Source organism: Muscardinus avellanarius (assembly GCF_963383645.1).
Source record: "Muscardinus avellanarius genome assembly, chromosome: 3".
Taxonomy (NCBI): Eukaryota; Metazoa; Chordata; class Mammalia; order Rodentia; family Gliridae; genus Muscardinus; species Muscardinus avellanarius.
The window spans coordinates 120558816-120585008 of record NC_137788.1 but is presented as its reverse complement, the minus strand read 5'-3'; the positions used below and the strand labels follow the sequence as shown (position 1 = coordinate 120585008).

The window sequence follows — 26193 nt, the reverse complement described above, 5'->3', positions numbered from 1 at the left end:
TTCTGAGACTCACCAGTACAATGACTCAAGCAGAAATTAAGCTGTGTTCTTTGTTGCTACAAGAGCATTTTGGAGAGATTGTAGAAAAAATTGGAGTCCATCTCATCAGAACTGGCAGCCAGCCACTTAGAGTAATTGCCCATGACACAGGGACATCGCTGGATCAGGTATGTTTAGATGACATCGATTTGCTCTCTCTAGTTCTTTCATTAATTTCTATCATATAACTTCAATATTGCTATTCCTCACCCTTGAAAGTGGAAGTCGAAAAAGCCTGCCCTGGGATCAGGACATTGTTTTCTGGTGGGGAGGAGGATAGTTCTTGGGCCCTGAGGTTTTGCTTCTGAAAGTGTTCCTCCATCACAGCTGCTTAAGTAAATCTCTGCTCTTCCCACACCACATGTTATTTATTCACAGCAAGTCTACGAATATCATGACTACCTTTAAGTAATGAGGACGATAGGAAAGTAAATTGTGATTTGAAAGATAAAGATCAGAAGAAATAGGAATATTATAACAAAGAATCTTCCTGATTCTTCTATTGACTTTTTTTTTTTGTACTGGGGATTGAATCCAGGGCATTCTACCTCTGAGCTGCAAACCCAGCCCTATTTTTTTGAAACATGGCCTTGCTGAGTTGCTGAGGCTGGCCTCAAACCTATGGTCCTCCTGTCTCCCAAGTCCTGGGATTACAAGCAAAGTGCCACCGAGCCCAGCTTCTCATTGACATTCATACTGACTAGCTACTCCAACAGAAAGGAAAGAAGAATGGCGATTCTTTTCTAGTCATCTCCTGATACTTAGCAAACTGTTTAGACCAAAAACGGCTGGCAGCCGGGCGTGGTGGCGCACGCTTGTAATCCCCGTGCTTGGGAGGCTGAGACAGGAGGAGCACGCAGGTTCGAAGCCAGCCTCAACTACTTAGTTAGGCTCTCAGCAACATAGTGAGACCCTGTTTCCAAATAAAATATAAAATAGGTCTGGGAGTATAGCCTGGAGGTAGAAAGCCTCTGGGTTCCACCCCCAGTACAAAAAAAAAAAAAAAAAACGGCTGGCAATAGCAAGCTATATCTTGAGGTCTTTCCTCTCTTTTGGGTTCTATGTAGGTGAAGAAAGCCCTTTGTGTACTCATCCAGCATAACCTGGTGATATATCAAGTGCATAAACGTGGCGTGGTGGAGTATGAAGCCCAGTGCAGCCGAGTGTTGCGAATGCTTAGGTATCCCCGGTACATCTATACTACCAAAACACTGTACAGTGACACGGGGGAGCTGATCGTGGAGGAACTGCTGTTGAATGGCAAAATGACAATGTCAGCTGTGGTGAAGAAAGTGGCAGACAGACTCACGGAGACCATGGAGGGTCGGTACCGTATCTGCGGCTGTCGGCAAAAGCTGGCCATGGGAGGAGCGGACTCAGCTAGCTGGCGCCATCTCACTTGCCCTTTCCTCTTGTACAGATGGCAAGACCATGGACTACGCCGAGGTATCAAGCACATTTGTGCGACTGGCAGACACACACTTTGTACAGCGCTGCCCCTTGGTGCCTGCCACTGAGAATTCAGACCCTGGGCCGCCACCACCTGCCCCCACCCTTGTCATTAATGAAAAGGACATGTACTTGGTTCCTAAACTGAGCTTGATAGGTAAGAGATTGTGACCTTGGAACTGTGGCTTGCCCTGATTATGGGTTCTTTCTTTTTTTATTAATTGTTAGGCAACTGAAGCAACTAAGGATTTACCAAGTGTTCGCTATGTGCCAGACACTATGTTATATCATAATGAGAAAATATGGGGCTCGGTTGGTGGCTCACACTTGTAATCCCAGTCCTTGGGAGGCTGAGACCTGAGGATCACTGGTTCAAGACCAGCCTTGGCTACTTAGGCCCTCCACAACTTAGCGAGAGCCTGTTTCAAGATAAATAAAGCTAGGGTGTAACTCAGAGGTAGAAAGCCCCTGGGTTCAATCTGCAGTCGTATACACACAAAGAAGAACATGAGTCCTGCCTTTATGGGGCTTATGTCTAAGTACAGGAGATATACTTTAATCAAACAATCACATAGACTGCTAGGCATGGTGGTGCACGCCTGTAATCCCCGTACTTGGGAGGCTGAGACAGGAAGATCACACGTTTGAGGACAGCCTCAGCAACTTAGTGAAACTCTGAGCAACCTAGCAAGACCCTGTTTCAAAATAAAAAATAAGCCGGGCCGGGTGGCACACGCTTGTAATCCCAGCATTTGGGAGGCTGAGACCGGAGGATCACAGTTTGTGGACAGCCTCAACTACTTAGGCCCTTTGCAACTCAGTGAGACCCTGTTTCAAAATAAAGAATAAAAAATAGGACAGGGGGTGTAGCTCGGATGTTGAATGCCCCTGGGTTCCATCCCCAGACCCCCCCCCAAAATAAAAAGGGCCGGGGATGTAGCTTGGAGGCAGAATGCCACTGGGTTCAATCCCTGGCACCAAGAAAAAAAAAATCACATAGAAATGTAACAAATTGTAATAAGCCTTATGAAGGAAAAACATGGGGTGTTATAAAAATATATAATGGGGACTGGATTTATTCAAATGGTGTGAGCACATTTCTTTGAGAAAGTGGGATTTGAGCTGAGATTCATAGCAGAAATAGGAGCTAAACAGCGAGGATGAGCATTTGTGGCAAAGGGAGCTGTGTGGTCAGGGAAACAAAGCACTTACGGAAGTGAAGGTGAGTTTACTGAAGCAAGTGAGCAGAGAAAAGACGAGTAGGAGATTAGAGGGACAGACAGGGCTAGATCAGGCAAGGCCTCATAGAGCGTCTGTCCTTTATAAGGACAAAGAAAACTAGTCAAGGATTTTCATCAGGGAAGTGACATGATCTAATTTACATTTTTTATATATTTATTATTTATTTATTTATTTATTTATTTGGTGGTGGTACTGGGGTTCCTGGAAGCCCTTCTACCTCCAGGCTACACTCCCAGACCTATTTTTTATATATATTTTTATTTGGAAACAGGGTCTCTTAAGCCAGCGCGGCTGGCTTCAAACCTGCCCGATCCTCCTGTCTCCGCCTCCCAAGTGCGGGGATTACAAGCGTGCGCCACCACGCCCGGCTAGTAAAGGTTTTTCATCATGGAAGTGACCTGATGTACTTTACATTTTTAAGAGATTTTTCTGTCGACAGAAAGGGTGGGAGGCTGTGGCAAAGGTAAATGTAAGCCGACTGGTGAAAAATAGATACCAAGGCTGTCAGCTACTCAGGAGGCCGAGGCAGGAGGAATGCTAGTTCAAGGCCAGCGTAGACAACTTAGTGAGACGGTCTGAAAATAAAAAGAGCTAGGATGTAACTCAGTGGTAGAGTGCTTTTCTAGCTTATGAGAGGGCCTGGGTTCTATACCAGGGAAAAAGAAAAAGAAAAAAAAAGTAACAGAGGCATCAGGAGTGACTTGTGAAAGGATGATGGTGCTATTCAAGGAGAGGCAATCTGGAGACGAGAGGATGAATTCCTTTCTGAACAAACTGAGTTGCAGATGATGTGGTCACCGACTTGAGTTTCCCTTAGCTCCTCTGCCTCCTAAACAACTCTAACCTAGAGGCGGCTGCAGATATCCTCAGGACCAAGAGACAAACGGCTGCTCTCCTTTGGTCACTTCCTGTCATCCTGAGATGTTGATTTGTTTTACTTGGCAGGCAAGGGTAAAAGGAGGAGATCATCTGAAGACGATGCTGCTGGGGAGCCCAAGGCCAAGAGACCAAAACATGCCACAGATAACAAAGAGGTAATGGGGCTTCTTGATTAGGAAGTCTCACCCTGACGCAGGCCAGAAAGAGCACTCAGATAACAAGCCCCAAAAGGCCCTAAAGGTTCCTGAGCTACGAAGTAGTAGAATAGACCAGTGAAGTGGTAGTGGCGCCCACTTGTAATCCCAGCATTCGGGAGGCTGAGACAGGAGGATCACGGTTCACGGATAGCCTCAGCTACTTACTGAGGCTCTCTGCAACTCAGTGAGACCCTGTTTCAAAATAAAGAATAAAAAAAAAAAAATGGGCAGGGGGTGTAGCTCAGAGGTCAAATGTCTCTGGGTTCCATCTCCAGACCTGCAAAAATATAAATAAAAGGAGCCGGGCGTGGTGGCACACGCTTGTAATCCCCACACTTGGGAGGCTGAGACAGGAGGATCGCACAGGTTCGAAGCCAGCCTCAGCTACTTAGGCTCTCAGCAACTTAGTGAGACCCTGTTTCCAAATAAAACATAAAATAGGTTTGGGAGCATAGCCCGGAGGTAGAAAGCCTCTGGGTTCCACCCCCAGTACCACCAAAAAAAAAAAAAAAAAAAAAAAAAAAAATATATATATATATATATATATATATATATATAAATAATAAAAGGAGTAAACCCCAGTGCTGTCTCCCTCCTCTTTTTTTTTTTTTTTTTTTGGTACTGGGGAATTGAACCCAGTGACATTCTGCCTCCAAGATGTACCCCCAACTGTATTTTTATTTACTAGCTAGTTAGTGGTACTGGGGATTGAACTCAGGGGCGATCTACCTCTGAGCTACACTTCCAGTCCTATTATTTTTGTTTGTTTTTGTGGTACTGGGAATTGAACCCAGAGGCATTCTACCTCCAAGCTACACCTCTAGCCTGATTTTAGTTTTTATTTGGAAACAAGGTCTCACTATCAGGCAAGTTGCTGAGGTTGTCCTCGAACCTGCGATCCTCCTGTCTCTGCCTCCCAATTACTGGGATTATAGTCATCCACCACTGTGCCCAGCTCTTTTATTTATTTGTGTGTGTGTGTGTGTGTATTACTAGGCATTGAACCCAGGGGTATTCTACCTCCGAGCAACACCCCCCAGCTTTATTTTTTATTCTTTATTTTGAAACAGGATCTCACTAAGTTGTGGAGGGCCTGACTAAGTAGCTGAGGCTGGCCACGAACCTGTGGTCCTCCTGTCTCAGCCTCCCAAGAACTGGGATTATAGTCATCCACCACTGTGCCCAGCTAAGACCCTGTTTTTAGATAAAATATAAGCCGGGCATTGTGGCACACACTTGTAATCTCAGCACTTGGGAGGCTGAGACAGGAGGATCACACAGGTTCGAAGCCAGCCTCAGCTACTTTGTGATGCTCTCAGCAACTTAGACCCTGTTTTCAAATAAAGTATAAAATAGGTCTGGGAGTATAGCCTGGAGGTAGAAAAGCCCCTAGGTTCCACCCTCAGTACCACATAAATAAACAAGCAAACAAACAAACATTTAAATAAATAAAATGTAAAAGCCGGCCGTGGTGGAACACACTTCTAATCCCAGTACTTGGGAGGCTGAGACAGGAGGACCACACGTTCATGGCCAGTCTCAGCTTATGAGGCCCTTCACAACTTAGTGACACCCTGTTTCAAAATAAAGAATAAAACATAAGCCTGGGGGTGTTGCCAGGAGGTAGAATGCCCCTGGTTTCCATCCCCACTACCACAAAAATAAATACATACATACATACATACAGGGTCTTGTGAAGTTGATGTGTGAGCCTCAATGAATTGCTTAGGCTGGATTCGAACCTGCAATCCTCCTGTCTTAGTCTTCCAAGTACTGAGCTTGCAGGCCTGCAATACCACACCTGGCTTTTGTTTATATATATGTTTTTTATTTATTTTTATTTATTTTTTTTTGTGTGCATATATATGTATGTATGTATGTATGTATGTGTATACATACACTGGGGATTGAACTCAGGGGCATTTTACTCTAAGCTACACCCTCAGCCCTATTTTATTTTGACATAGGGTATTACTAGGTTGCTGAGGCTGGGTTTGGACCTGCAATCCTCCTGTCTCAACCTCCCAAGTACTGGGATTTTATTTTGAAACAGAATCTTTTTATTTTGAAACAGGATCTCACCAACTTGCTGAGGGCCATGCTAAATTACTAAGGCTGGCCTCACACCTGTAATCCTTCTATCTCAGCCTCCCAGGTACTGGTATTACAGGCATTCACCAGCATGCCCAGCTTTGCCCTCTTCTGAGGCTTAACTTACTTCATGCATTGAACAGAGGAAACAACTGATGCAAAAAAAGGGCCTGAGAAAAGGTTAAATTGTTTGGTATGGCTGGAACATACAGATGTGGACAGTAAGGAGAAATGTGTATTGAAGGATAAACTTAGGCCAGGACTCCTAGATTCAAATGCCTTCTCAGTATTCCTACGAAGATGTCTAGTAAGCATCTGAAACTAAGTATGGCCACAGCAGATTAATTGCCTTCCCCTTCCACTGAGGCCCTCTGCAATTCAGTGAGACCCTGTTTCAAAAAAAAGAATAAAAAATAGGGCTGAGGGTATAACTCAGAGGTAGAATGTCCCCCAGGTTCAATCCCTAGTACACTAAAATAAAATAAAATAGGTCCAGGGTGTAGCCTGAGGTAGATGTTCCCTGGGTTTCATCCCCAATACCACACAAAAAAAGAAAAAGAGAAGGTTGGTGTGATGGTACACACTTGTAATTCTAGTACTTGGGAGGCTGAGACAGGAGATTCACTACCAGCCTCAGCAACTGGCTTTCTGCAATTTATTGAGACCTTGTTTCAAAGTAAAAGACTAAAATAGAGCTGAAAGTATAGCTCAGAGGTAGAATGCCCCTAGGTTTCATCCCTAGTAACACACACACAAACACACACAAATGCATGATGGTGCCAGTAACCCCAGTACTTAGGAGGCCAAGACAAGAAAATCATATGCTGGAGATGTAGCTTGGAGATAGAATGCCCCAAGTTCAATCCTTAGTATCACAAAAATAAATAACTATAAAGTGAAAATAAAAAGGCCTGGGAATATAGTTCATTGGCAAAGCGCCTACCTGCATATGTAAGGAACTGCGTTTAATACTCAGTACTACAACTAATTTTTTTTTTATTAGACACTCTTAATAACTTCCTAGCACTCTTAGAAGAAATGCAAGTTGTGGACTATTAAGCCTTACACCAAAATCCAGGCCTCCATCCCCCAACTCTTTCCACTCTCTCTCTTGCTCACCATATTCTTTTTTTTTTTTTTTTTTTTTTTTTTTTTAGTACTGGGCACGGAACCAGGGGCATTCTACCTCCGAGCTACACCCCAGCCCTATTTTTTTATTCTTTATTTTAAGACGGTCTCCCTGAGTTGCAAAGGGCCTCACTAAGTAACTGAGGCCGTCCATGAACCACAATCTTCCTGTCTCAGCCTCCCAAGTGCTGGGAGGCCCCGCTCACCATATTCTATCTTTCTTTCTGTCCCTTAAAGATGCCGGGCTTTACCCTTACCATTCCTTCTGCTTCGATGCTTTTTCCCATATCTTTGCATACGTGCCTCCTTCACCATTCTGATCTCAGAGTAAATGCTACTCCCCCAGGGCTGAAGCACCATTGCTTTCCCCTACTCCAGTTGCTGTACGCTTTTCTATTTCTTCTTCACGGAACTTATATTCACAGCTAAAATTATATATTATTTGTGTGCATGTTTGTCTTAATGATCCCAGTAGACTACAAACTCCTTGTGGGCAGTGTCTTGTTCTGCCACCTGGAATACCAGCAGGACCTCAGCAGATAGTGCTTGGTTGACTAAGAGTTGTCTTTTATCCTAAAGGCAGGAGAATAAAGTGACTGGACTTAAGTTTTAGAAAAATTACTAGGGCCCAGAAATTCATAACTGGTGTGATTCCATGGATGGATTTTAGACAATCCACATGTACTTGTGCTCCCTGCATTTTTCATTGGAGCACGCTATATCTTTCATCAGATTCCTGAACAGAACTCAGAGCATTATTCTCTGAGAAATGGGGAGGCTGGTGCAAAAGCAGCAAGAGTAGAATCAGAAAACTCCTTTTTGTATGTGTGGTACTGGGGATTTAACCCAGAGGCATTCTACCTCCAAGTTACACACCCAGCCCTAGTTTTTAATTCTTTATTTTGAAACAGGGTTTTAATAAGTTGCAGAGGGCCTCACAAGTTGCTGAGACTGGCCAAGAACCTGCAGTCCTCCTGTCTCAGGCTCCCAAGTACTGGGATTACAAGCCTGCACCACCACATCTGGGTAGTTACTCCTTTTATAGTATCTTAAAAAAAAGTTTAGCCGTGCGTGGTGGCACACGCTCGTAATCCCCACGCTTGGGAGGTAGAGACAGGAGGATCGCACAGGTTCGAAGCCAGCTGCGCTGGCTTAAGAGACCCTGTTTCCAAATAAAATACAAAATAGGTCTGGGAGTGTAGCCCGGAAGTAGAAGGGTTTCCAGGAACTCCAGTACCACAAAAAAAAAAAAAAAAAAAAAAAAGTTTAAAAGAAGAAGAAAAAAAAACAGGTTATCATAATAATCCAATTAGGCCATGATTAGAGCCTGAAATAAAGTAACAGTTACAAGTTACAGCCGGGCATGGTGGTGCATGCTTGTGATCCCAGCATTCAGGAGGCTGAGACCAGAGGATCACAGTTCGCCAACAGCCTCAGCTACTTAGCTAGGCCCTTTGCAACTCAGTGAGACCCTGTTTCAAAAAATAAAAGACTAAAAAATAGGGCTGGGGGTATAGCTTGGAAGTACAATGCCCCTGGGTTCTATCCCCAGTACTACTACTACTACTACTACTAATAATAATAATAATAATAATAATAATATAACAGTGCAATAAAGAAAAGTAGACATCTCAGCCAGGTGTGGGGGCACACGCTTGTAATCCCAGCATTTGGGAGGCTGAGACCTGAGGATTGTGACCTCAACTACTTAGGTCAGAATTCTGCAACTTAGTGAGACCCTGTTTCAAAATAATTTAAGCCTGGCATGGTGGCGCACACTTGTAATGCCTGCGCTTGAGAGGCTGAGACAGGAGGATCGTGCAGGTTTGAAACCAGCCTCAGCTGGCTTAAGAGACCCTGTTTCCAAATAAAATAGGTCTGGGAGTGTAGCCTGGAGGTAAAAGGCCCCTGGGTTCCATCCCCAGTACCACAAAAAAAAGAAAGAAAGAAAGAAAGAAAGAAAAAGAAAGAAAGAAAGAAAGAAAGAAAGAAAGAAAGAAAGAAAGAAAGAAAGAAAAGAAATGTAGATATCTAAGAAGGGCATGGTGGTGCAGTCCAGGTTCATGGCCAGCCTCAGGAATTTAGTGAGGACCTCTGTAACTTAGACTCTGTTTCAAAATAAAGAATAAAGCCAGGAGTAGTGGTGCATGCTTGCAATCCCAGTACTTGGGAGGCTGAGATAAGAGAACCGCAGATTCATAGGCAGCCTCGGCAATTTACTGAGGCCATCTACAACTTGATGAGACACTGTTTCCAAATAAAAAAGTAAAATAAGTCTGGGGGTATAGCTCAGAAGTTAAATGTACCTAGGTTCCATCCCCAGTATCACCAAAATAAAAAGAATAAAGAGCTGGACATGGTGGTACACACTTGTAATCCTAGTACTTGGGAGGCTAAGACAGCAGGATTGTAGGTTCAAGGCCAACCTCAGGAATTTAGTGAGGCCCTCCACAACTTAGTGAGACCCTATTTCAGAATAAAGAATAAAAATAGGGCTGGGGGTACAACACACACACTCACTTTTAAAAAAGGAAGAGATGTGTGCACAAAACTGAATGAGTTCTAGCCTAAGACTTCTGTTTTCTCTATGAAATCAAAGCAAGGTCCTCTGATAAGAGTATGAAGAGAGGGCTCAGTGGAAGCCTCAAGGATCATGGAAAAAAGTTAATAAAATGGAGAAAGACTGGAGCTGGGTGTTGAGAGCCTGCTTGAGGTTGGAGTTGGTCAAGACACTGTCCACACGATTGATTTTTCTGTAACCAACATAGTTGCTAGAGTACAGGAAAAGAAATGGTGAATAACAGTTAAACCTAAGCTTCTCCCCAGAAAAACCGCACTATATTTAAATGTTTTCCTCTAATCCTTTTCTCTTCTTCAGCCCATTCCAGATGATGGGATTTATTGGCAGGCCAACCTTGACAGATTCCACCAACACTTCCGTGACCAAGCCATAGTGAGCGCAGTCGCCAACAGGATGGACCAGGTGATATCTCAGTGGGTCACTGGAGAAAAGGTTTTTCAGGCAGTTGCCCGATGTGGCCATGGCTCGTGGCAGTGGAGGGCAGCACAATGAATCCTGACTCCCAGTGTACTTTTCAAACCCAGACGAGCAGCGAGATCGTGCGGACCATGCTGCGGATGAGTGAGATTACCACTTCCTCCAGTGCCCCCTTCACCCAGCCCTTGTCTTCCAATGAGGTGAGTTGCCTGTTCTTATGCTAGCCTTCTCACCGATTCGTGAGTATCCAAAATTTTTATACATAGCTGGGCTTGGTGGCGCATGTTTGTAATCCCAGCATTCAGGAGGCTGAGAACAGAGGATCGCAGTTCACGGCCCGCCTCAGCTACTTAGTGAGGCCCTCTGCAACTTAGTGAGACCCGGTTTCAAAATAAAGAATAAAAAATAGGGCAGGGGGTGTAGCTCAGAGGTGAAATGCCCCTGGGTTCCATCCCTAGACCTGCAAAAATAAATAAGCTGGGCATGGTGGCGCATGCTTGTAATCCCAGCATTCGGGAGGCTGAGACAGGAGGATCACGGTTCGTGGACAACCTCAGCTACTTAGTGAGGCCCTCTGCAACTCAGTGAGACCCGGTTTCAAAATAAAGAATAAAAAATAGGGCAGGGGCTGTAGGTCGGAGGTCGAATGCCCCTGGGTTCCATCCCCAGACCCATAAAAAAAATAAAGAAAGAAAGAATAAAAAATAGGGTTGGGGGTATAGCTTGGAGATAGAATGCCCCTGGGTTCTATCCCCACTACCATACACACAAAAATAAATAAATAAATAAACAAACAAACAAACCAAGGGCATTCTACCTGTGAGCTATACCACCAGCCTTGTTTTATTTTTTGTTTTGAAATAGGTTCTTGCTAGATTGCTGAGAGTCTCACGATGTTGTTAGGGCTGTCCTCCAACCTACGATCTTCCTGTCTCAGCCTCCCAAGTACTGGGATTACAGGCATGCACCACCATACTATGTACGTACCTCGGTCTAAACTTTAAGCTGGGCATGGTGGCACACATTTGTAATCTCAATACCTAGGAGGATTGCAGGATTGTGGCCAGCCTCAGCTACTTATTGAGGCCCTTGGCAATTTAGTGAAACCCTGTTTCAAAATAAAGAATAAAAAATAGGCCTGGAGGTGTAACTTGGAGGTAGAATGCTCCTGGGTTCAATCTCCAGTACCACCCCCAAGAAAACCTTATTTAAAATATATAGTTTTAGCCAGGCATGGTGGTGCACGCTTGTAATCCCAGCATTTGGGAGGCTGAGACAGGAGGATCCGAGTTCATGAACATCCTCAGCTACTTAGTGAGACCCTTTGCAATTCAGTGGACCCTGTTTCAAAATAAAGAATAAAAAATAGGGCTGGGGGTATAGCTCAGAGGTAGAATGGCCCTGGGTTCCATCCCCAGTACTGCAAAAACGAAAAAAATAAAATATTTGGTTTTGCCGGGCATGGTGGCACATGCTTGTATATACTATTATATAACTTGTTTTGTGGTGCCAAGGATCAAACCCAGAACCTTATGCATGCTAGACAGGCACTCTACTGCTGAGCTATATCCTCAGTCGTATAACTTGTATTTTTTTTCTTTTTTTCATATTACAATAGATATAAAACTTCTTTTCATGTCAGTATTTATAAATCTGCCTCATTCTTTTTGTTTTGTTTTCCTGTGTGGTGCTAGGGATTGATTCTGAGGCTACACCCCCAGCCCTGTTTTATTTTTATTTTGAGACAGGGTCTTGCCAGGTCTCACAATTTGCTGAGGCTGCCCTTCTCTTAGCCTCTCAAGTACTGGAATTATAGATGTGTGCCACCACACCCAGCTCTATCTCATTTTTTATAACAACTTATTCTACTTTATGGCCATGCTGCAGTTTTGTTTTGTTTTGTTTTTCCAGTATTGGGAATGAAACCCAGGGGCATTCCAGGCCTATTTTTTATTCTTTATTTTGAAACAGGGTTTCGCTGAGTTGCAAAGACCCTTCACTAAGTAGTAACTGAGGCTGGCCGAGAACCGGGATCCTCCTGTCTCAGCCTCCCAAATGCTGGGATTACAAGTGTGTACCACCAAACCCAGCTTTGTAGTTTAATTAATTTCTTATCACTAGACATTTGGATTGTTTCTTGTTTTTTACTCTTAAAAATAATACTATGAGAGCCAGGCATGGTGGCTCAGGCTTGTGATCCCAGGCTGAAACCAAGGACCACAAATTTGCAGTCAGCCTCACCTTTTGTTTTTTTTTCTTTTTTTTTTTTTTTGTTTTTGTTTTTGTTTTTGTTTTTGGTGGTACTGGGGCTAGAACCCAGGGGCTTTCTACGTCTGGGCTATACTCCCAGGCCTATTTTTTATATTTTATTTAGAAACAGGGTTTCACTAAGTTGCTGAGAGCCTAAGTAGCTGAGGCTGGCTTTGAACCTGCACGATCCTCCTGTCTCAGCCTCCCAAGCGCAGGGATTACAAGTGTGCGTCACCACACCCGGCTCAGCCTCAGTTATTTAATGAGGCTATCCTCAACTTAATGAAACCCTGTTTCAAATAAAGAATTAAAAAAAAAAAAAAGGCTAGGGATGAAGCTCAGAGGTAGAATGCCTCTGGGTTCAATCCCCAGCACTACAAAAAATAAAATAATACTATGAGTATTGTGGGATTTTTTTTTTTTTTTTTTTTTTTTGGCTAGGGATGGAACCCTTCTACTGCTGGGCTATACTCCCAGACCTATTTTTATATTTTATTTGGAAACAGGGTCTCTTAAGCCAGCGAGGCTGGCTTCGAACCTGCGCAATCCTCCTGTCTCCGCCTCCCAAGTGCGGGGATTACAAGCGTGCGCCACCACGCCCGGCATTGGGATATTTTTATACTTGTGAGATGTAAAATTAAAATATATTAAGCCAGGTGTGGTAGCACACGTTTGTAATTCCTGTGCTTGGGAGGCTGAGATAGGAGGATCGCACAGGTTCGAAGCCAGCCTCAGCTACTAAGTGAGCTCCCAGCAACTTAGTGAGACCCTGTTTCCAAATAAAATATAAAATAGGTCTGGGAGTATAGCCCGGAGGTAGAAAGCCTCTGGGTTCCACCCCCAGTACCACCAAATTTTATTTATATATATATATATATATATCTGGGCATGGTGATGCACACTTATAATCCCAGTATTTGAGAGGCTGAGACAGGAGGATCACGGTTCTCAGACAGCCTCAGCTACTTAGTGAGGTCCTTTACAACTCAGTGAGACCCTGTTTCAATATAAAGAATAAAAAATGGGCAAATGGTGTAACTCAGAGGTAGGATGCCCCTGGGTTCCATCCCCAGTACCATAAAAAATATTTTTTTTCATTTGCTGCATTTATTCTTTCTCTTTGCTTTCCCCACATACATACATCACATGCATATATGTGTGTATACAAATACATGCATTTGTACAGTTTATAGATATAACAGGCTATGGGAATTTTCAGGGTATATATATCTATATTTTAATCATATCAGCACTACTGGCTTTTCAAGCCCGTTTTCAGCATCCCTTCTGCTCCACAGATCTTCAGATCCCTACCTGTTGGCTATAACATCTCCAAGCAAGTTCTCGATCAGTATCTCACTCTGCTGGCAGATGACCCAGTAAGTCTGATTTTGCTTTTTTTTGTTGTTTTTTTTTTCTTCCACTCTGTTTACAGTTTACTTGTGCCACTGATCTGATACCTAATATCACTCTCCTGTGGCCTCTTTCTCTACTGGCCAGCTCAGGCTGTTTCTCCACCATCGTCTGATAGGGAGGCTGCCTGCTGCAAATTTTTGGCCAAATTTGCTGCACTAGACGCAGAGCCACTGGACTTTCCATTCAGTTAACACTCACTTTCTCTCTCTCTCTCTCTCTCTCTCTCTCTCTCTCTCTCTCTCTCTCTCTCTCTCTCTCTCTCTTTTAACAGCTGGAGTTTGTTGGAAAGTCTGGTGACAGTGGTGGAGGAATGTATGTCGTCAGTATCCTTACCAGTTATCTTTCACCAGGCAGTGTGCACTGTGAAGCAGAATGGGGACTTAGGAAAGATTTGGTAACGTTCAATATACTCAATAAGTTAGAAAATTGAAGTAATGGTCAATCAATTTTTCTACAAATTTTCATTTGAGGTGTGTATATGTATGTGGTAGTGGGGATTGAACCTAGAGGTGTTTACCCCAAGCCCTACGTCTTTTTTTTTTTCAGGCTATACTCCTAGACCTATTTTAAACTTTATTTGGAAACAGGGTCTCACTAAGTTGCTGAGAGCCTCACTGAGTAGCTGAGGCTGGCTTCGAACCTGTGCGATCCTCCTGCCTCAGCCTCCCAAGCACTGGGATTACAAGTGTATGCCACCACTCCAAGCTCCGAGCCTTTTTGTTATTGTTGTTGTTGTTGTTTTAACTTTTGATCTTAAAACAGGTCTTACTAAGTTGCTGAGAGTCTCACTAAGTTGTTGAGGATGTCCTTGAGCCTGTGAGGTTCCTTTCTCAGACTCCCAAGTACTGGGATCACAGGCATACACCACCATGCCCAACTTGAATTTTTAATAGACCACACTAATGATAAAAAATAAAAATTACTTTTAATCAACTAAAGTTTATTTAAGAAAAACTTAAACCTTTTTTTTTTTTCCAGGTCTGGGGATGGAACCCAGGGGCATTCGACCTCCAAGCTACACCCCTGCCCTAATTTTTATTCTTTTATTTTGAAACCGGGTCTCACTGAGTGGCAGAGGGCCTAAGTAGCTGAGGCTGTCTCTGAACCACGATCCTCCTGTCTCAGCCTCCCAAATTCTGGGATTACAAGCGTGCGCCACCACACCCGGCTAAACCTTTCTTAATTAAAAGTTTAAGATTAGAGCCAAGCATGGTGGCACATGCTTGTAATCCTAGCATTTGGGAGGCTGAGAGAGGAGGATTGCAGTTCGTGAACAGCCTCAGCTACTAACTTAGGCCCTTTGCAACTCAGTGAGACCCTTTATCAAAATAAAGAATAAAAAATAGGGCAGGGGATGTAGCTGGGAGGTAGAATGCCCCGGGTTCCATCCCTAGTACTGAAAAAAAAAAAATTAAGATTATAGCCAGGTATGGTGGTGCACACTTGTAATCCGAGTTATTTGAGAAGTACTTGCCTGGCCTCAGCAACTTAGACCCCGTTTCCAAATAAAAAATAAAATAGTCCTACAAGTATAGCTCAGAGACAGAATGCCCCTGGATTGAATCCCCAGTACCACAAAAAATAAGATGAATACAAACGATAATTAATAGTATAAATTAAACTACTAAAGTAAAAAGTAAAATAACATTTACAATTTAATTATGTTAGGAAATTAGGTCGCAATGACCAGGCCAAAACGTTACTGAATGACCTTAATCTTCTGCATAAAGACCTCCATAAAGCATTAGCATCCCTAGCCACGGCCACTCTGGAATCCATTGTCCAGGAGAGGTAAGGGGTTACTCTTGACTGGGATTGGGGTGAGATCCTTCTATCCACACCCCACTTGAATAAAATACGTGATCAGGCACATCTTGGCACAGTTTACCCCGTTTTCCTACTGGACAGCTGTAGATCCTGTCTACAACAACTCTTCACCCTAAAAACTGCCACTTAATTCCCAGTGATGCACATTACCCAGCCTCCCTAAGGCCTTGCGATGCAAGAATTATGGCTTTCAAGAGTCAGCTTGTGATTAACAATTCCATCGCCAGCCTGTGGAGCTGCGAAAGCACTCTCTGACTCCTCCTCCTCCACACATGCACTAGGACAGCCACCATCTGGGACGAGGAGCCAAAGCTGGCTTTCTGTGCTGGCATGTCATTTCCTTCTTTATTTTCCAGATTTGGGTCTCGCTGTGCGAGAATATTCCGTCTGGTTTTGCAAAAGAAACACCTGGAGCAGAAGCAAGTCGAGGACTTTGCTATGATTCCTGCAAAGGAGGCAAAGGACATGCTCTATAAGATGCTCTCCGAAAGTTTCATGACACTCCAGGTAACCAGGCCCGGGGTGAGGGAGAGAATCCCAAGGCAGGCATCCAGTCTCAACGCAAACTGCAGCTAGCTCTGAGATGGGAAAAAGTATTAACAAAGACATAGCAACCAGTTGAAGTATAATGTGGAGCTTTAACTGACCTAGTAAGAGAGATATGAACAGAAATTTACCTCAAAGCCACCCTGCCCTTTTCCCCGTGTCATTCCTGACTTTTTCTCTAGCCTTAAAAGTATAATAGAGAAGCCGGGCGTGGTGGCGCACACTTATAATCCCCGCTCTTGGGAGCCTGAGACAGGAGGCTCGCGCAGGTTCGAAGCCAGTCTCAACTACGAAGTGGGGCTCTCAGCAACTTAGTGAGACCCTGTTTCCAAATAAAATATAAAATGGGCCTGGGAGTATAGCCCGGAGGTAGAAAGGCTCTGGGTTCCACCCCCAGTACCACCAAAAAAAAAAAAAAAAGTATAATAGAGAGCCTGGCATGGTGGCGCACACTTGTAATCCCAGCATTCGGGAGGCTGAGACCGGAGGATCGCGGTTCGTGGACAGCCTCAGCTACTTAGTGAGGCCCTCTGCAACCCAGTGAGACCCTGTTTCAAAATAAAGAATAAAAAATAGGGCAGGAGATGTAGCTCGGAGGTTGAATGCCCCTGGGTTCCATCCCCAGACCCACAAAAAAAAAGTGTAAGAGTCAGGCACGGTGGCACACACCTGCAATCCTAGTACTTGGGAGGCTGAGAAAGAGAGATTACAAGTTCACAGCCAACCTCAGTAAGTAGTGAGAGTCTCATCAACCTAGAGAGATGTTGTTTCAGAATAAAAATAAAATAGGACTCAGGGTATAGTTCAAAGGTAGAACGCCCCTGGGTTCAATCCCCAGTGCCAATAAAACTAGATTAAGTCTGTCAGGGGCATCTGTTGGATCCCGCGGAGTCATGTGGTAGATCCTTAGGAAGAGGTAGAATGTATTTTGGAGCAGATCACAGCTCTGCCTCTTATACCCAGTTCTGCTGAGCAAGTTAACGATCATCTTTTTTCCCCATCTATACAGTGCTAATGGGCCAGCTGTAGTGGTGCGTGCCTGTAATCCCAGTACTGGGGAGGCTAAGGCAGGAGGATTGCAGGTTTGCAGCCAGTCCAGCAACTTAGCTGCACTCTCAGCAATTTAGTAAAACCCTGTTTCCAAAGAAACAAATAAAATAGGGCTGTAGGTCAGGAGTAGAAAGCCCCTAAATTCAATCCCCAACACCAAAAAAAAAGTGAAAGAACTGATAGGTTGTGATAATAAGAATAATACGGTTTGTTGTAAAGATCAAATACCGACCTGGCACGTAGCGTTTGCCTAGTGCGTATCAGTTAATTGCCTTCTTTTCTCCCCCACGCAAAATGCTGAGAATCAAATGGAAACAAAAAATGCGTGGCTGATCATGCCACGCAGCTGCTGCATGACCAGGGAAGGGGAAAGAACTAGGAAGAGAGTGTTGAGTGATGGGTGGGGTTTACTTGGCTAATTTTGAATAGGACAGTTTCTCTTGTTTTTCTTTCTGTGCACAAATAGGAAATTCCCAAAACACCAGACCATGCCCCATCGCGGACCTTCTATTTATATGCTGTGAATGTCCTGTCGGCTGCCCGCATGCTGCTGCATAGGTGCCACATGGTAACCCGCAAGGACCTCACCCCGTCGCCCTCACGGGGCTCTTGACCCTCGGCCTCCTTCACCTGTTTGCTTTTTACCTGAGTGATTGAAATACAGTGCTAGGCGTTTGCGTTTCTTCTCTTTCCTCAGAGTATAGCCAACTTGATAGAAAGAAGGCAATTTGAAACCAAGGAGAACAAGTGAGTAGCGGGCGCAGCCAAGTTACTTACACTTCTTAAGGCCAAAGGAAGGGAAATTATAGAAATGGAAGTGAAAACCCAATAACCAGTCTAGTGACATCAAATGCCTGCATTAGGTTGGCATTGGGGTTATGTCTGAGAACACTAATGTTTTTCATCTGAAATAATTTTGCAGATTAGATTTATGAGAAATGTATAAACAAGCTGGGTGTGGTGGTGCACACTTGTAATCCCAGTACTTGGGAGGCTGAGACAGGAGGACCGCAGGTTTGTGGCCAGCCTCAGCTACTTAGTGAGGCCCTTGGCACCTTAGTGAGACCCTGTTTCAAAATAAAAAATAGGGCAGGGGGTGTAGCTTGGAGGTCAAATGCCCTGGGTTCCATCCCCAGACCCGCTAAATACATACATAACATACATACATACATACATACATACATACTAGGGCTGGGGTATAACTTGAAGGTAGAATGCCCCTGGGTTCCATCCCCAGTACCACAAATAATAATAATAATAATAATAATAATAATAATAATAATAATAATAATAACAACAACAACAACAACAACAACAATAATAAAGTAACAACAACAACAAAAATAATAAAGTAGGGCTGAGGGTGTAGCTTCAAAGTAGAATGCCCCTGGGTTAATTCCTAGTACCTTAAAAAAAGAGAGAGAGAGAGAGAGAGAGAGAGAGACAAGGGTAAGAGAATCTCAAAGTTAGGAACCATGCCTCAGAGCTGTGTTTATCTGCTAGGCGTCTACTAGAAAAGTCTCAGAGGGTAGAAGCCATCCTGGCATCCATGCAGGCCACAGGAGCCGAGGAGGTGCAGCTGCAAGAAATAGAGGAGATGATCACAGCCCCTGAGCGCCAGCAGCTGGAGACCCTGAAACGGAACGTCAACAAGTGAGCCCCTCCTACCTCCAGACCCGATCCGTCCCAGTAGCCTGCCACCCGCGACATAGCACAGACCTCAGCTCACCATCGTCTTCCCCAGCTCAAGTCACAGAATCTAATCCACGGATTCCCCTAAATCAGCAATTCTGCCAATGTCCTCAGCTTCTCCTCTGTACTGTTCTGCTCTTACTCACCATGTCCTGTGAATTTTGCGTCATTACATGTCCCGAATCTGGCCTTTCATCTTGGTATTCATACCGGCATCCATCGCTTCTGTTCTAGAGCTTGACCTCTCCATCCAAACCTTCTCTTACATGCCTTTGAAGTTACTAGCTTTAAAGTGATTGCTAGAGGTGGGTGTGGTGGCACACACCTGTAATCCCAGTACTGGGAAGGCTGGAACAGGAGGATCGCAGGTTTGAAGCCAGCCTTAGCGGTTTAGCAAGGCCATCAGCAACTTTGTGAGACCCTGTTTCAAAATAAGAAAAAGAAAATAGGGCTGGGGTTTTTTGTGTTTTTTTGTTCTTTTTGTTTTTTGTTTTTGGTGGTACTGGGGTTCCTGGAAGCCCTTCTTCCTCTGAGCTATACTCCCAGACCTATTTTATATATTTCTTTTATTTGGAAACGGTCTCTTAAGCCAGCGAGGCTGGCTCCAAACCAGCGCGATCCTCCTGTCTCTGCCTCCCAAGCGCAGGGATTACAAGCGCGCGCCACCACGCCCGGCCAGGGCTGGGGGTTTCAGCTGTGAAGTAGAAAGTCCATGGGTTCAATCCCCAGTAATACAGAAAATAAAAATAAAATGATAGCATCACTTTCCTACTTCAGATAATTTATGGAGTCCTTCTATCCACAATATAAAGACCAGACCCATTGGCCTGACTCACAGGACCTCTCACAGTTTTGTAGCAGCCTATCTCCATCATCATTTCCTCTCATCCTCACCGCTCACCCGAATAGGAATTACAGTGACTCCGTAGGTTGCCTTGGGGAATACTACCATCTTCATATTAAATCACCCAACTCATGAGCACGAGCAGTCCTTCCATTGCTTTAGGTCACCTTTGATTTCTTTCAACAATGTTTTATAGTTTTCTATGTATGAGTCTTACGCTTCTTTTGCTAAATGTATTCCCAGTAGTACTTTTACCTCTAGTGTTTTCTCATTTTCGGATCATTCATGGCTAGTGTATAAGAAAATAACCAGTTTGGGGTAGGCCAGCACGCTACCACTAAGCTACATCCCCAGCCCCTTTCTGTGGATTCTTTGAGTGTGCTTTATATTTGTGTGTTTGTTTGGGGAGGATACTGGAGTCTGAATCCAGGGGTATTCAACCTCCAAGCTACATCCCCATTTTATTCTTTATTTTATTCTTTATTTTGAAACAGGACCTCACCAAGTTGCTGGGGCTGGCCTGGAACCTGTAGTCCTCCTGGCTCAGCCTCCTAAGCGTTGGCAGTACAGGTGTGTGCCACCTTGCCCAGCGAGAGTTTTTTTTTTTTTAATGTAGAGGATCATGTTGCCTGTAAAAAGAGAATATTCTTCCTTTGCAATCTGGATTCCTGTTATTTTTCTTTCCTAATTGCCCTGACTACAACCCCCAGTAAAAGGCTGAGTAGAATGTGCAGGAGCAGACATCCTGGTCTTGTTCCTAATCTTAGGGAAAGCATTCTGTTTTCCATCATTTAACTATGATATTTTCCTTGACAGCTTTTATCAGGTGAGGAAGTTTCTTTCTTTTCCTGATCATGACTGACTTCAAGCTTCAGCCACTCTTGCTTCTCACGTTTACACATCCTATTTTTCCTCCTGGTTGCAAGTTAGACTGTAACTTGCCCCAGGACAGAGGCTCTATCTTCTGCATCCTCAGCAGTTTCCACAATGCCTGGCACATAAGAAATACTCAGTGCCCGGGCGTGGTTGTGCACACCCTTAACCACAGTTCTTGGGAGGGTGAAGCAGAAGGATTGCAAGTTCCAGGCCAGCCTCAGCAATTTAGCAAGACCCATTTTCAAAATAAAATAAAATAGGGCTGGGGGTCTAACTCAGAAGTAGAAGGTCCCTGGCCTCAACAGCCAGTACCAAAAAAAAAAAAAAAAAAGAAGAGAAAGAAGCTCAGTAAATGAGAGAATGATCTAGTGGTTCTCCTGCTTTCCACCCTAATCTCAAGGGTAACCACGCCACACTTGCCCCAACCTATAATCTTAAATATGCTAATGAATATTCCTTCTGGGTAAATGCTTTTATTTTCTCACTCAGGTTGGATGCCAGTGAGATCCAGGTGGATGAAACCATCTTCTTGCTGGAGTCATTCATCGAGAGCACCATGAAGAGACAGTGACCCAGAAGTACTTTCCTCGGAGGATCTGAGGGGACAGAGAGAAATAAAGGATGTGCCTGGATGTGTGCTTTGCAGGAGGCTCTGTTGACTATTCTTTGTTTTTGTGGTGCTAGGGCTGGAACCCAGGGGCATTCTACCTCCAAGCTACATCCCCCAGTCCTCTTTTTTATTCTTTATTTTGAAACCGGGTCTCAATGAATTGCAAAGGGTGGTACTGGGGTTCCTGGAAGCCCTTCTATGTCCGGGCTACACTCCCAGACCTATTTATATATTTTTATTTGGAAACAGGGTCTCTTAAGCCAGCGAGGCTGGCTCCAAACCAGCGCAATCCTCCTGTCTCTGCCTCCCAAGCACGGGGATTACAAGCGTGGGCCACCACGCCTGGCAGGAAACCTGTTTTCAAGGCTGGCAGGTGGGCCCACTCAAGCCCCCACGCTGGACTCTGAACAGAGGACATTTGCCAGCTCCAGGCATATCTGAACTTACGTATGCAGAACGCTTAGAATGCCTAGCTTATGGTAAGCACACAGTAAATTGTTGCTTTCCTCTAATCCATGGTCCCCCTAAAAGTAGCAGCTCTAAAATTGTGTGTGGGTGTGTGCGCGGTGTGTGCGCGTGTGAGAGAGATGATTTGTCTAGCAGCTTCAATTCATTTAAAGCAGATGTTTTTAATCCTTCCAGTTTTCTGTTAGGGTGGGAGCACCGGGGGTTGAACCAGGCGTATCCTACCTTTGGCCTACACCCCCAGCTGTTTTGTTTTGTTGTGTTGTGGTACTGGGGTGGAACCCAGAGACTTCCTACCTCTGGGCTATACTCCCAGACCCATTTTACATTTTATTTGGAAACGGTCTCACTAAGTTGCTGAGAGCCTCACTCAGTAGCTGAGGCTGGCTTCGAACCTGTGCGATCCTCCTGTCTCAGCCTCCTCGGGGATGACAAGTGTGCGCCACCACGCCCGGCCCAGCTGTTATTTTGAGACAGGCTTTTACTAAATCACCAAGGCTGACCTCAAATTTACAATCCTCTCTACCTCCCAAGTACTGGAATTACAGACCTGTTCTACCACACCTAGCTATGGACCCAGGGTTGTATTATCACTTAGCTAAACCCCAGCCCTTTTTATTTTGAAATGGGCGTGGTGGCACACGCTGGTAATCCCAGCCTTTGGACCCTCCCTCCCCCCCCCCCTCTCTCTCTCTCTCTCTCTCTCTCTCTCTCTCTCTCACACACACACACACACACACACAGTTTTAGAGCTGCTACTTTAGGAAAACAATAATTTACTGTGTTTACCATAAGCTAAGTATTGTGTTAAGTGTTCTACTTACATAACTTCAGACGTGCCTGGAGCTGGGGTTCCTGGAAGCCCTTCTACCTCCGGGCTACACTCCCAGACCTATTTTTACATTTTTATTTGGAAACAGGGTCTCCTAAGCCAGTGTGTGCGGCTGGCTTCGAACCTGCATGATCCTCCTGTCTCTGCCTCCCAAGCGCGGGGATTACAAGTGTGCGCCACCACGCCCAGCAGGAGTGAGTGCTTTTGAAATGGGCATGGTGGCGCACACTTGTAATCCCAGCATTTGGGAGGCTGAGACAGGAGGATCTTGGTTAGAGGACAGCCTCAGCTACTTAGGCCCTTTGCAACTCAGCTGTTTCAAAATAAAGAAGAAAAAGTAGGGCTGGGAGTGTTACTCAGAAATAGAATGCCACTGGGTTCCATCCCCAGTACCGGAAAAAAAAAAAATGGGGCCTCAGGAAGTTACTACATGCTGGCCTAGAAATTGCAGTCCTGTCTTAGCCACCCAAGGTATGTACCACCACACCAGGCCCTTCAGTTTTCTCTTACCAATGTTTATTCTAATGCTTTACATACTTGAGTGACAATAGCCAGCCACCATACTAAACACTATACAAAGATAATTAAGAGGCTATCTGTTGGGTGTGACACCACACACCTGTAATCCCAGTACTTGGGAGGCAAGGACAGGAGACCACAGGTTCAAGGACAGTCTTGGCAACTTAGTGGGACTTCTAAAATATATATATATATATTTTTTTTTTCCATTTCTATTTATATTTGTCATGGTGGCACACACTTGTAATCCCGGCACGTGGGAGGCTGAGACAGGAGGATGGCAGGTTCTCAGCCAACATCAGCTATTTAGTGAGCTAGCAATTTAGTGAAACCTTGTTTCAAAATAGAGAATTAAAGCCAGGCGGCGCATGCTTGTAATCCCAGCATTCGGGAGGCTGAGACTGGAGGATCGCGGTTTGTGGACAGCCTCAGCTACGTTGTGAGGCCTTTTGCAACTCAGTGAGACCCTGTTAAAAAATAAAGAATAAAAAATAGGGCAGGGGGTGTAGCTCGGAGGTCAAATGCCCCTGGGTTCCATCCCCAGACCCGCAAAAAAAATAAAGAATTAAAAATAGATGTCAGGCTACGCAGCGCATGTTTGTACTCCCAGCATTCGGAAGGCTGAGACAGGAAGATCTCGAGGTTCACGCACAGCCTAGCTAACTTAGGCCCTCCACAACTCAATGAGACTCTTTCAAAATAAAGAATAAAAGCTAGGGCAGGGGGTATAGCTCGGAGGTCGAATGGCCCCAGGTTCCATCCCCAGACCCGCAAATAAAATAAAATAAAATAAAATAAAAAATAGGGCAGTAGTAGGTCAGAGGTCGAAGACAACTGGTGTCAACCCCCAGTACAATAAAAGAAAAGTTCCTTAGGTGTCTGGCTTGAAAACAGATGTCATTAACTTTGAGGGTGGCTGGGGTTGACGTCACGGGACTGCTGCGGAGGGGTGTCTGTCGCCTGGGGTGGTCGGCCGACTGTCACGTGGACCACAAGGCCGGGCTCCCCCACCCCCCACCCCGCGGCCGGCCTCCCGCAGGGCCTGGGGTGGTCGGCCGACTGTCACGTGGACCACAAGGCCGGGCTCCCCCACCCCCCACCCCGCGGCCGGGCTCCCGCAGGGCCTGCTCCCACGCCGGGCGGCGCATGGCGGCGCGCGTGCTGCTGCTGCGGGCCGGGCGCGCCGAGCCCGCGGGCTTCGCGCAGAGCGTGTGCGGCCGGCTGGGCGCGGGGCCGGGGCCGTGGCCCGCCTACTGCGGCTGGAGGCCGGGCCGGCTCGTCCTCTCGGCCGGGCCCTTCGCGGACGCCGCGGCGAGGCTCCCGCTGCAGGTGGGCCGGCGGGCGGGCGGCTCCCCCGCGGCCGCCCTCGCCCCTGAGCCTCCCGCCACGCTCCCGCCAGAGGCCCCCCTTCTGCCCCTTCGCGGCCCTGGACTCGCAGCCGAGCGCCCCCGACACCCAGCAGCCCCCGGATCGCGGTGTGGACCTGGGAGTGGCCGTCCTTCTGCAGTCCAGCGACCAGACCGTCCTGCTGACCCGCAGGACGCGCACCCTCAAAGTGTCCCCCGGCCTCTGGGTCCCTCCAGGTGAGTCCGAGGCCTGCGGAGGTCACCCCCTCCCCCCATTCCTAGTCTCAGAGGATAAAGAGGGCCCCAAACTGCAGCCTGGGCCCGGTCAGGGCCGACGTGGGGTCCCTGGTGAGACACCACCCACCCACTGGGGCTACTCCTGCTACAGGTGGACACGTGGAGCCCGAGGAGGAGGTACCCGGCGGCCCGCAGGGGGGGACAACAGGACGGGGCGGACGCTGGCCTGGGCCACCTGACCTGCCCTCTCTGACCCCCAGCTGCTGGATGGAGGGCTTCGAGAGCTGCGGGAGGAGACTGGACTGCAGCTGCCCCCGGACCAATACTCTTGGGTCCCTCTGGGATTATGGGAGGTGAGACGGGCCTACAGAGGTCCTCCCTGTTTAACCAAGAGACCATGTCCATTATCCGCAAAGGCCAAAGGTTCAAAAACAGCAAATCCTCCCTTTTGATTTTTTTTCCCCCTCCTAGTCTGCCTATCCTCCTAGACTGAGCTGGGGTTTCCCCAAATACCACCACATTGTTCTCTACCTACTTGTGACCTCCCGCCAGTCACAGCAGCAGCTGCAGGTAGGCTGGGCAGCTCCAGGGTGCGATTGAGGGAGGGGCGATAACCACGGAAATCCAGTATCCTGCCCTGCAAAGTGCCTCCCTCACCTATGGGTGCGTGTGCTCACAAAAGGTGCCCCAGGGAGAGGCCACAACAGGGCTGTCTCTAATCCAGGCCCGGATTCACCCCAACCCAAGTGAGGTGAGCGCCCTCATGTGGCTGGGACCAGATGTAGCAGCCGCAGTGGCTACCACAGAGGATGGGACAGGGACGGCCAGCCACGTTCCTCAAGACCTGCCATCCTCCGTCCAGTAAGAGCTTCTTCCTTAGCCTGCCACAACACATGTACTCCAAGTTCAGTTTCTAGCCTCTCTTCATGATGGAGTTTTGTGGTGTGGGGAAGGTTTAGGGAGTGAGTTGTTCCACTGATAAATTATTGTCCCACATGATGGGAGGCTGAATCAGGAGGACCGGTTCAAGGCCAACCTTGGTAACTTAGCAAAGTCGTGAGACCTGTTTCAAAATAAAAAGGGCTGGAAATATGGCTTACTGGTAGAAGGTCTCTGGGTTTAATCCCCAGTATCACAAAGAGAGACTATATGAGATCCAAGACACTGGCCACCAACTCCAGTGGCTCTTGTCCAGCCAGCTGGCTAGGTTTTCAGTCGCAGCTCTCCCACTGAAGCCTCAATGACCTAACATCTGGGAGTTGTCCATAAGTGACAAGGCCCGGCCCTGACACGAGCTGTTGTACCGCAGTGCAGTGGAACTAGAGGGTGGAGGGGCCCGCCCTCTGGTCCTGCCTGTGTCCACACTGCTGCGGACGACCCCAGCCACAGCGGAGGACCATGAGAGAGTCAGCACTGGAACCAAGTTTGCCCTGGGGCTCTGGCTGCAACATCTGGGCCGGTGAAGGTAAGCAACTTGGGGGTTCCGCAGCACAGGGCTTCTGGGCAGGGAAGAGGGAAGAGAGCGGCTCCTGCAATCCTCAGTGTAAGACCCCCACCAGGTGAAATGGACGTCGCGTGGACCCAGGGCCACTGAAGGACAGACGGAATGTGGACCCTCTTCCCCAAAACCAGGGGTCGGAAGAGTGAAGCGCAACCCCAT

The 26193-nt window shown here is 46.2% G+C and overlaps 2 protein-coding genes across 2 annotated transcripts; both read left to right on the top strand.

The window, feature by feature from the left end:
- Positions 1–8: 8 nt before the first annotated feature.
- POLR3C (RNA polymerase III subunit C) lies at positions 9–21095 on the top strand (the record flags this gene model as incomplete). The annotated part of the gene is made up of 14 exons (XM_080692492.1): positions 9–167; positions 1107–1362; positions 1460–1645; positions 3676–3764; positions 9904–10008; positions 10131–10223; positions 13572–13652; positions 13961–14012; positions 15420–15480; positions 15873–16023; positions 17579–17680; positions 17810–17859; positions 18616–18765; positions 21014–21095. Exons 1-14 carry the CDS (start codon positions 21–23, stop codon positions 21093–21095), a joined length of 1605 nt encoding a protein of 534 aa, XP_080548618.1. The 5' UTR covers positions 9–20.
- A 3001-nt stretch (positions 21096–24096) lies between these two features.
- On the top strand, positions 24097–26127 carry NUDT17 (nudix hydrolase 17; the record flags this gene model as incomplete). Its single annotated transcript, XM_080693466.1, has 8 exons — positions 24097–24279; positions 24350–24533; positions 24685–24710; positions 24794–24886; positions 25005–25103; positions 25258–25394; positions 25843–25992; positions 26076–26127. 8 exons carry the CDS (start codon positions 24097–24099, stop codon positions 26125–26127), a joined length of 924 nt encoding a protein of 307 aa, XP_080549592.1.
- Between the last annotated feature and the right edge of the window lie 66 nt (positions 26128–26193).